This window comes from Mus pahari, chromosome 10 (assembly GCF_900095145.1).
Source record: "Mus pahari chromosome 10, PAHARI_EIJ_v1.1, whole genome shotgun sequence".
NCBI lineage: Eukaryota > Metazoa > Chordata > Mammalia > Rodentia > Muridae > Mus > Mus pahari.
The window spans coordinates 65205123-65217132 of record NC_034599.1 but is presented as its reverse complement, the minus strand read 5'-3'; the positions used below and the strand labels follow the sequence as shown (position 1 = coordinate 65217132).

Below are 12010 nucleotides of genomic sequence, written 5' to 3'. Positions count from 1 at the left end.
GGCTTCTCTTGCTCAATGGCTATAACAAATCCTAAGATAAAACCAATGTGAAGGCTACAAGATGTCTCCTCTGAGGAAAAGCAAACCAGGGAAGACATCCATGATCCCTCCACAGAGGACTGTGCCTCTTCCCTTCACAGGAAATACTGGACAAACTGGTCACTGTCACAGGAGTGACAAAGGGCTGCCCTGAGGATAGGGCCAAAGGCACCCTCCCCCCTCCCCCAAAGCTCTCAGCTGCCTAAGAAATAGAGAGCAGGTGAGTATGGGCAGAAAACAGAGCGAGTGTCGTTTTAGTGTGTTTTATAAACAGCCTTTTTTAGACTGTGCTAGGCCTAGACCCAGGTAAGGATGAAGGGGACTCTCATTTCTACCCCAATTGCCCAGCAGGGTTCCCAGGAACATCATTATTTGATAGGACCAATGAAAAACAAGGTTTGGTTTGAAATGGTCAATGTGTCCTGATTCTACACTAAGTATCCACAAACTTACCAGCATCAGAACCGACAGGAAATAAGTTATTCCAAGGAAACAAAGCCAGTTACATGACTGTGTATCTAAACAATTTCACCTTTTCTATCTGGCTGGGTCTTGGGAGACCTCAGCTAATACCCAGAGGGCTCAGGGCCGGGTTGGGGCAGAGATCCCGGGAAGTCCCTTGGCACTGCCTCCCACAGCTGATACATAATTCAGGAGTGCCCCTGGGGACACTGGCAGAGCCATTATCCCCACACTCGTAATCTTCCACATTGAAGGTGTGGCATAAGGATAATTTTCACACTGCAGGTAGAGATGAAGCTATGATACCAAATAAAAGGAGGGCAGGGGAGGGCCATCTCATTTCCTAGACAACTAGAAGAACCAGGCGGATCTTTAACTGACTGGCTCCCAGATGTTTGCTCAGGCTTCTGTGAATGCTCACTAACCTGCAGCACAAACAACATGGGAAGTAAAAAGAACAACACAGTGAATTTTTCATGAGGCTTAATTCAGGGCTATGGAGATGACTCAGTGGGTCCACACTCGACACCACGCCTAATGACCGGAGTTTCATCCGGGCAACCCACGTAAAGGTGGTGGCAGGAGAGAGTCAACTCCTGAAAGCTGTCCTCTGACTGCTGGACCTTTGTGACCCTCCCCCAACAATAATAATGAATTTAACAAAGCAAGTTCAGTTCATCGGGTATAAGGGAGTTTGGATTTAGATGATTTCCTTTTGATACACGTAGTGTAAAATCGTCTTTTCTGGAATGTAGAAGGAATGCACTTCTGCCTATTTGTTTTATTTTTAACTTAAAAAAAATCACTTATTTCTTATTTTTAAAGATTTGCTTCTACTTATGTGTATGTGTGCTTGTACACATGTAGTAAGGGGTCCATGGAGGCCAGAAGAGGGCATTAGATTCCCCAGAGCTAGAGTCAAAAGCAGTTGGGAGTGAGCCCCCTAATGTAGGTGCTGGAAACTCTGGTCCTCTTGAAGCGCAGATAATATTTCTAACTACTGAGCCATCTCTCCGGCCCATTGTTGATGTTTTCTGTGGCAGGTTTTCCTGTATCCCTGACTGACCTAAAAGTTCCCGTGTAGCTGAGGATGATGTTGAAGGGCTGATCTTTCTGACCCCATCTCTTGGGGAGACAGTACTTGGCTTTTGTGGTGGCAGGGATCGAGCCCCGGGTTTCACGAATGCTAGGGTGGCATAGTTGGGCTAGTCTCCCCACTGAGACACAAGGCCAGTCCACGTTGTGTTGAATGTCAGGCAAAGCTAAGAGCATTCATTGCACTATTGAATGTGATGATGGCATTCAGCGATAAGCCAACCTTACTGCATATATTACAGGAAAGCGAAGGAGGTGGCGCCACTGTCCAAAGCCATATATTTGGGGACGGTCTAAGCCAGAACTCAAGCTCTTGACTCCAGTCACAAGACTAATGTCTCACCCAGCATGCTGTCCACTCTGTGTGACCTATCTGCCTAGAGCCAAGTTTCACTCTCTCTGAATGACTAAGAACACACTGCCTCTGGCAATTGCTGCTCTGGCAGGACAGCCTGAGCTCCTCACTGAAGGATTAAAAATGCCAAGCACTTCTGAGAGTAGCCTTTGAGGAAAAGAAGTCTTAGAGACACTTGGAGCAGATGAGTGTGAAAAGCTTCACATGTGAATTCTCCTCAGCCAAGTGGCTGGAACGGACGGACAGACAACGGAGTGCCGATGCAGCTCCTTTCTTTCTAAAATCCAGAACTTTCCTCCGTCACACGCTTTAGAAAGTCATTGTAAGCAGGGTGGCAGCCATCTCCACGAATGGATGGCAAACTCATCCTTCCTTCTTTGGGGATAAATAGCTCAAAATGCAGGCTTTATTGGTCGGACAATGTCAGCATGTTCTAAATGGGTTTTGTTTCCTAATGGAGAACAAAGCAACTGGGCTTGGCCTGCATGCATTAGTCACTGATTGCCCTTCATGCTGACTTACAATACAAAGCAGTGCTGGTATTATGGGCAGGAGGTGAATATATATATATATATATATATACACACACACACACACACACACACACACACACATACGCTTAACAAAGAAAGAAGTCATCTTTTATTACAGGAATGCTATGCTATGGGTCATCTCTTAAGCAGTGAAGGAGTCTGTGATCCGTAAGTACAGAGAAAGCGGGAGGCGGACTCGGCAGACTCACATCATAAACACCCATCAGCATTGCCAGGCCTCCTCCGAGAGCCGAAAGTGACTGCCTCCCACCTGCCGAAAGAAAGAAAGCTGCTTTCTGTCGAGTGGGTAGAGATGTCTAAATCAGAAAGTCATTAGTGGTCAAGCAGCTCACTTCCTTGGAAGAACACATCATTAGTCAGTTATTGACTCAAAGGCATTCACTGCCCTCACCCCCTGCCCCGTTGAGTCATTACAAAAATTTTGCTGTCTGAATTTAAAAAGGCTTGAGAATCAACGGATTTTCAGAGAACACTTAATACAGCGCATCTCTTGCCAAGAACTTCTGTGCAGGGCAAGGGGGCGGGAGGGGGAGCCAAACACTGTATGAGGAGGCTGATACACTATTGTTACCCAGCAAGAAAGTGCATATGTGTGAGTATAAGCTCGGGGAATAAAGCGATATGTTGAGAGGACTATGGGAACTCCCCCTGGCAGCAGGATTTCTGCTGTTGTTAGTGTCTTTCCCTCTGTGAAGTCGCACTGTATCAGTCATGTTAAATGGTCATATACTGCTTTTAAAGGCTCTTGCAATTTTTCCTGTCTGCAGGAAGCTCCTGGAGTCTTCTAAGGAAACAGTCCAATGAGGAGCGAACTGTCCGGACTGAGGCTGGACTCACCTTAGGCAACTACAGTCATCATCATCTTTGCCTTCTCTCACTCAGCAAACCCACATTTTTACTGGGTAGGGAAATGGCTCAGTGGGTACTATTGCTTGTTGTGAAAACAAGATGACCGGAGTTCAAGTCCCCAGTGTACACATTAGAGCCAGGCATGGCTGCACATGCCTGTAACCCCAGCCCTGGGGAGGGAGAGACGGGCGCATGTCACGAGCTTCCTGACTGACCAGCCTAGGCAAATCACTGAGCTTCAGGTTCAGTGAGAGAGAGAGAGACACTACCTCAAGAACCAAGATGGAGAGCAACCGAAAAAAGCACCCAATGTCCTTCTCTGGCCTCCATTTGCTCATGTATGGAGGTATGTAGTAACTAGCACACATATGTGCACATACAATACACACAGCAAGCAGGCAAGAGGGAAAACCCACCTTTCTCGAACTTATAATCTTACATTGAAAATAGTTGCTAGAGCTGGGATGTACCTCAGCTGGTAGAAGCCAGGCTGACACAACCCGAAATCTACACCGAGCTCTTCCCAATCCTATCTACGAGTCTCTATGTACCACGGGGTCACACACCTAACATTTGTGGATGGTGCTAGATCCAGATGAAACAAACAGATTTCAGTTTGTGTGACCAGGGGAAAAACCAAAAGTATACACAACGGCTCCCACACAACCGTTAACTATACAGTTAACTAAAGGGGAGCAGAAGAAGTAGGTGGTGCAAGGGTCCCAGGGAAACGTCAGCTTAAAAATGATGGTGGACAGGATCTGTCTCTAAACCGCAGGCCTCTGCTAGTCAAGAGGATGGTGTTCACTCTAACTTAACAATAATATAGTATGGCACCAGGCAGTGGTGGTGCATGCCTCTTATCCCAGCACTCAGGAGGCAGAGGCCAGCCTGGTCTACAAACCGAGTTTCAGGCCAGCCAGGGCTACACAGAGAAACATTGTCTCAAGACAAACAAACAAACACCCCAAACCATACAAACAAACAAACAAAAGTAATAGAGTGTGCATTATGTTGCTGAATTGCCATGTGATGTTTGAACTGAAAAGGCCCTCACTCCCCCTTCAGACCCAAGGATGTTATTGTCCAACTATTCTAAAACAGCCCGTTCTGGGTCAGGTGGATCCCTGGCTCTGTCAGGGGCTTGGCAGAGAGAGATCAGCAAGCAGCTAAGGACATTAAGAGATTGTACCCTTGAGAACTGCTAGAAAGTAAACTATTTCTAACCTTATTTTTGTTTATCCCGAAGTGTAAAAATTTCAACAACAGAAACAAGAGTCTGGAAACTCAGTCACAAGCAGCTCATTTGTGGAGCACAAATCCAATCAGAAACTCCAGTGAATTAAAAAACCAAACCAAAACAAAAATACAGCACAGTACTGATTGTAATGGTTTGTCTTGAGATAACAAACACCGCAATCTGTTAGTTAAATACTTAAACACACAAGTAATGGGTGGGCAGCCAGGGCAGCCTCCAAAAGTATGGGATTTGGTGCTTCTAGTAGTCAAGTAAGCATTGTAAATAATAATAATAATAATAATAATAATAATAATAATAATAGTAAAAAGTAGTCCCTAGTGAGAAAACTTCCCCAAGGCATTCTGGGTAAAATCCGAGATGCATGTTATATCATAAGGCACCCACACCTCCTAGACACTGGGCCTTCGGGGGTCACCGTAGCATCAGCATTAAGTACTATGGTGCTGATGTACAGATAACACAAACCTTTCATGGCTGTGCTGTGATTAATTTAGGTGACAATTTCACTAATGTACAGATGCCCCAAAGAAAAGTCCTGACTGCTGGCTGAACACCCCCGCCTATCACAGTTCTTTTTCATCGTGAAGCCAACACACGTTTCCGTGAGGTTTGCTTTCTGGGCTTTTAAAGCCCTATTATAAAACACCATCTGGCAGATTAACAGGGAAACAGGCCAGGCATGTTCAATAGCCAATCATGCCTTCTCATGTTTCCTTCCGTAAATATAAAGGTTCAGAAGAACTGGGGAGGTAGCTTTTCTGCTCGTGAGGTGATCTTTTCAAACCTTCGAAGTCTGAATCGTAGAGTCTCTAGCATGTCATCAGGACAACACCCACGGAGCAGAAAAGGACTCTGTCCAGGATAGGCAGAGGTCTTAGCCCGTTAGAATGCAGACTCTTATAACTCAAAGGAACACTGCAGTGGAGCTGCACCCTGAGTCCGTGAAATGCCAGGAAAACATCTGAGTCTTGCCTTTGCCCCTGGAAGCCCAGCCCTCATTGTAAAAGCGAAAATACTGAGAACCAATGGTATCCGCTCTGATTCCCTGGGCAGAGAACCCGTGGTACTGTGGAATAGTCTTATCCCAGAGGTGTGCAAAGGACAGGATAAAGGATACAAAAATATAGTCGTCCATGTATCTCTTCTTCAGGTTCTCCACGATGGAGCTCTCTGTGATCTTGGACAGTAGAACCATGTCGTCCACACCACTGTGCTTGACATTGTGGCTCTGCCAATGGTACCGGTAGGCTCCTTTGCTGCCCTGGAGACAAGAACACAAAGTGGGTTAGGATAGCTCATCTTCTCCTGGAGTGCTCTCTCTCTCTCTCTCTCTCTCTCTCTCTCTCTCTCTCTCTCTCTCTCTCTCACACACACACACACACACACACACACACATATACACGTATATATTCTAATATACATATTTTCCAAAATAAAATGCATTAAAGCACAGCAAAGATTTCGAGTTTCAACCTAGCTACCTATAGCTAAGTGGGGAGGAGTCACCATGGTCCAATGTACTGCTGAAACGGTATTTTCTTGTTGATTCGTTAACTTTAGACAGGGTCTTATGTAGCCCAAGATAGTGTGAACTCAGTTTGGTGCCAAGGATGACTTTGGCTTGTGATCTTCTTGTCTAATCTTAAAGTTGTTGAGATTATAGGCATGCACCAACATACCTGGTTTGGGCATGTGACAGGGATCAACTCTTATGCATACTACACAAGCAGTCTATCAACTGAGCCACATCCCTAGGTCTCTTTTCTCATTTGTAAAATAAGAGTATTTGAGATTCACTTCAAAGAGTGGCCATGAGAATTACATGAAGCAGCACAGACTCACAAAACACTGAAGAGATTGTGGATACAGTGTCCAACATGGAGGACCATCTACAGTGTCCAACACAGAGGACCATCTACAGTGCCCAACACAGAAGACCATCTACAGTGTCCAACACGGAGGATCATCTACAGTGTCCAACACAGAGGACCATCTACAGTGCCCAACACAGAGGACCATCTACAGTGCCCAATACAGAAGACCATCTACAGTGTCCAACACGGAGGACCATCTACAGTGTCCAACACAGAGGACCATCTACAGTGTCCAACACGGAGGACCATCTACAGTGTCCAACATGGAGGACTGACTCTTAAAACTATCTGAAATCTGTTTCTTTTTTCTTTTTTTTTTTTTTTTTNTGGCTGTCCTGGAACTCACTCTGTAGACCAGGCTGGCCTCGAACTCAGAAATCCGCCTGCCTCTGCCTCCCGAGTGCTGGGACTAAAGGCATGTGCCACCATGCCCGGCTTGAAATCTGTTTCTTTAATTTGCCAGTGAAATAAAAATTTAAACAGAAACTTGACATTGCAAAGTGTAGACTTGAACCCAGCAGCGATGAGCATGTGTGTTGCCTATAGTTAGGTCACACTGCCACCTTCCCAGGTCATCCGCGTTACTTTTCCTTCCGAAACTTCTTGATGGCCACTCAGACTGGCCATCCACATTGTTTTTTCTGGATGTGCCAAACTAGATGTCTGTCACTACTCCACCAGCCAGGAAGCTTACAGGAGAGCTCGTGCAGGGTCACAGAACATACTGTGCCTGGTGGGAGTCCTCTCATTCTCAGCTCATTCCTTGAACCAGCGAGGCCTTGGCCCTGGTCTGCGCAGCGGCTATTTAGCTCCACAGTCGGAGAGGCCTCTCAAGGCTCTGGGCTGCAGGGCGTCTTCGCAGGTGGCATTCCTACAGTGGGATGCCCTTGCATTCAGCATGTCTTGGGGTTAATGAGAGGAAGCACCTAAAGTGGCTGCATCTGGGGGGCTCCCATCCATTGAAGGACACCCAGCAGTGATGGACAGTGATTCTCATATCACTAACAGTTAACAAACAGACAAATATGAAGTTGAGCATTGTGGTCCATTCCTGTAACCACAGCACCCAAGAGGGCAAGGGAGGAGGTCTGTAAGGTCCAGACATGTCTGGGATGTATAGCACAACTGTCTCAAATAATAAATAAATTATATATATAATATTAATATATAATATATTATATATATCAAAATAAACATACAAAATGCATGAAGGGAATGGCCCACTTTACCCTATGACATGCTAAAGTGATGGCCTTCGAAGTAGATCTCAAACATTTGAATTTTTCCAGAGAAATTAGAAGAAAGGCATTTGTTTTCATGTATACTCATCAGGGCAAAACCCCTACAAACAAACAGAAAAAGAAAAGGAAAAAAACTTGAATACATGTGTAATCCTGACAGCAGACAAGATTCTAGAGTATTGTCATTTGCTGTCAACACTTCAAGTGTCTTCCCGGAGGCACCATGTGTGATGGACCAAGCACAGTTGAGCCCTGTCCCCACAGTGTCAGCTCTTGACTTGACTTGAAGGAGTTTCAACAAAGCAGAGGAAAGTTATGGACAAGGGTATCCAGAAAGGCCAGCTGCTCAGACGGGGAAATTAGCATGAGACAGAAAGAAACAAGAGTGAAGCCACATTAACTTCCTCACAGGGAAAATATATGAAGTTGCGTTGTGCTGTTTGAGGAGGACACAGATGCCTTGCTAAAAGTGAAGCCCAAGAGGTTCAAAGGGGAAAAGCGATCCTCAAAACTCAGCCAAGAGGAAAGCCACCACTGAGAAAAGCACACCATACGCAGGGCCTCAAGCTGTTGAGGAAGGTTCTAGAAGGTTTGCCACCCATGCTGTCTAGTGGAGAGAAACTGTCCTTAGGATATATTTGGCTTTCCCAGAACCACACACAACATCAATTCTGCAAAATTGCTCAGACGTCACCACTCCCCCTTCCTCTGTGGCAAGCATGGAGAGACGGAGAAAGGAAAGTCACTGCCCACAGATTGACTCACAGGGCTTCCATCATAAGCCCGGGGCTTACTTCCAATCACACACACACACACACACACACACACACACACACACACACACATGCACACACAGAGAGAGAGAGAGAGAGAGAGAGAGAGAGAGAGAGAGAGAAACAGAGAGAGAGAGAGAGAGAGAGAGAGAGAGAGAGAGCCAAAAAGTGATATTTATTTTCCTTTTGAAAAATGTAAACACATATGAGGAAAACAGAAATCCATAAGTGGCTATTTAATGTCTACAAATGCTACAAGCAAAGCCAGCCTAGAGTGTTTGCTGCATGATTTTGTTTTGTTGTGTTTTACTTTGCAGTGGTACTAAAGTGATGCACATTCAGAACAAAATTATTCTTCCAACTCTGATCTTCTCCTAGACTTGCTAGTAAGAGGCAAATAGCCACAGCTCCAAGCAAGCTTACGTTCCGCCTCACCTCTCCTTCCCCATGGCCCAGCAGAGCAACGCTGTGTGCCCGAGCCAAGCTGTGCTCAAGCATTTTGACTTACGAGAATTTTCAGCTTCTGACCTGTCGCACTATCACACAGTCCTGGACTTGCTTCTGCTCTACTTGCAGTGACCAGTCCCTTCATCACTCCCAACAGCCTCACGAGAGAGGGGCTCACACGCCACACCGTCTCCAGGGAGGAAGCCACAAAGAGAATAAGTGAAGCAGTTCTCTTTTCAGGCCCTCCCAAACGTGGCTCCTTCCCACTGCCTTCCCAGTAACGCACAGGGCTTTCCTCCTGACTATCAAGACTCAAATAGCAACAGGACACCAGATTGTATCTGGGTGGAACTCCTCATTAAAAAGACACAATCACTAGGGCTGAGAGACAGCAGTTAGGAGCACTTGCTACTCTTGAGAATTCCCAGCACCTGCAGGGCGGCTCGCAAGTCTGGAACTGTAGTTCCAGGAGATCTGGCGCCCTCTTCTGGTCTCCACATGCATAGGCACACATTTTGCAGATATACATACATGCAGACAAAAGATTGGTGCACATAAAATACAATTTTAAAATCTTTTCTGAAAAAAGACACACTATCTTCACTAATGACTACTTCTCAGCATCAGAGACTGAAACGCTGAATTGCTTTTAATTGAACAACTTTTCTATATCTAATTGGCCATGAATCTGTGTATGTATGCATGATCATGTGTGTGTGTGTGCACACATGTAATTATTTCCATTTCTATTTTCCCTACAACCCAGGCAATGATGGCTGCATATATGAACTTCTTCACAGCCATGCCCAACAATGTGAATTATCTTGTAAAATTGTGAGGTGTCTTCTCAGCTTCCTTTTCCTTTCCTTCCCAATCCACCACAAAAAGACAACAATTGGGCACATAGATGAGACAGAAAACATGTTCCCAGGAGAGGAAATGTCCCAAGAATGATTAGAATACAATAACACCAATGTCTGAAGAACCCTGCAAGGGACCTGCTCCTTTGTATGCTAACCTCAAAAATTAATTTATAAAAATGAAAATTTTAATTTAAAAACTTTAAAAAGCAAATAAGAGAAAGGTAGAGCGAACAGAGGGGAGACTGGGAGGATCGGCACCCTGGATCGGAGGAGGTTGCCCCAGCCACACTGGAGGAGGTGATCAGAAGCCAGCAGGCAGAGCCAGGGCTGAGCAGGGAAGATGTAGAAGCAATACCGTGCCAGGTGAAGCCTGGACCTCAGCCAACCATCCGTAAGTAGGGTTTAAAGATGTGTAAGGTATTGTATACGAGGCAACTCAGATGAATGGCAAAGGCAGTTAGAATCAGGGAGTGCTTGTCACCACACACACACACACACACACACACACACACACACACACACACACGCCATTCGTGGCCCTCTAAAGAGAGCTAGCAGGCTGACAGTTGCCCTAGGACACCGGCCACTGGCTCGGCAGTGTGAGGATGTGCCACAGTTCCAGGGAAATCCCCTAGCCATATGGTCACGCTTCCCCTTTTTGCTTCCTGCCTACTCCTGGCTGGATGGCAGCAGCCTGGCACACCTAGGTGGGATGCGGGGGCAAACCTTCCCCCTGGCCTCCGCCTTCCTGTGCTCTAAGAGCCCTTTCTCCTCTGCTTCCTTCTGGAGTGTCTCCTTTTGTCTCTGTCTCCCTAATGAGTCCTTAAACAAAAAGGATACAGAGTAAGGGGGATGAGAGGGTTGGATGTAGCATTGAGCACTGTAATAACTGGTAGCCCTGAAAATACCAGCAGCTATGGGGGATTCTCCTGTCAGATGGGCCTCAAGTAGAAACTTGGACCCACATTACTTCCTAATGATCATTCAGTGTGAGGAAAAGCTGTTAATTCATATGAAGGTTCTGAAAAATAGGGTATGTCTAGACCTATCTGAAAGCCTCGTTTAAGAGGATGGATGTACAAAGACATTGGGTCCCTCCTCAGGAGAAGGGAAAAGCTACAGAGCAGGAGTTTTAACAGCCTGTGCCCCCCCACCCCTGTGTGTGTGTGTGTGTGTGTGTGTGTGTGTGTGTGTTTACCAGGGTGGGGACCAGGAGAGTAAAAGTGAGTCAGAAGGCACACACAGGCGGCATTATCCTCTCTGGTGTCCCACACACCCTGGGGCGGCCCTGGCCTCACGGATCTGCAAACGCTGGTTTACCCACTTCATCCGGGGGAGGAGTCCTTCACCGGCAATACCCTTCAGAGGCCAAAAAAAGGGATGTTGTTAAATGTATCTGGAAACACAACAGGCCCAGTGTCGGGAGAGATGGGAGACTAAAAATACACTTACAGACTCCCAAACGATATTTTAGGGAGCAATCTAAAAATAGGTATCAGAATTTCTGAAACTCGTCGACTAAATTAAAAAACTGATATCCAGTTTGATCTGTCAATCTTATTTTGATGAATATACTTTAAGATACATATCTGCAAGCCAGGAATGATAGGGTGAGCCTTTAATCCCTGTACTTGGGAAGCAGAGGCAGGTGGATCTCTGTGAGTTCAAGGCCAACCTGGTCTGTAAAGCAAATTCCAAGAGAGCCAGGGCTGCACAGACAAACCTGTTTTGAAACCCACACCCACGCCCCCACCACCACTTCCCGCACACATGGGGCTGCAGAGATGGCTCAGCAGCTAGGCACACATGCTGCTTTTGCAGAGGACCTGAGTTTGGTTCCCAGCACCCACATTGCTGATCATAACCATCTACAACTGTAGCTCCAGGGAATCTGGTGTCCTCTTCTGGTCTCCATGGGCACCAGACCCTTATGCAACACACTTACATACATGCAGCCAAAACACTTATACACATAAAATAAAAATAAACTTATTTTTAAAAGCATTATTTTGGGGAGCTGGAGAGATGGCTCAGCGGTTAAGAGCACTGGCTGCTCTTCCAGAGGTCCTGTGTTTAATTCCTAGCAATCATACAGTGGCTCACAACCATCTACACTGAGATCTGATGCCCTCTTCTGGTGTGTCCGAAGACAGCTAAAGTGTACTCATACACACACACACACACACACACACACACA

At 46.0% G+C, this 12010-nt stretch overlaps 1 protein-coding gene across 1 annotated transcript in view; it reads right to left on the bottom strand.

Moving 5' to 3' along the window:
- Myo1e (myosin IE) overlaps positions 1 to 12010 on the bottom strand; it is a 190727-nt gene that overhangs the window by 105203 nt on the left and 73514 nt on the right. The window contains exon 2 of the mRNA XM_021206176.2: positions 5733 to 5876. Within this exon, the coding sequence (XP_021061835.1) occupies positions 5733 to 5876 (144 nt within the window). The remainder of the gene's footprint in view (positions 1 to 5732; positions 5877 to 12010) is intronic.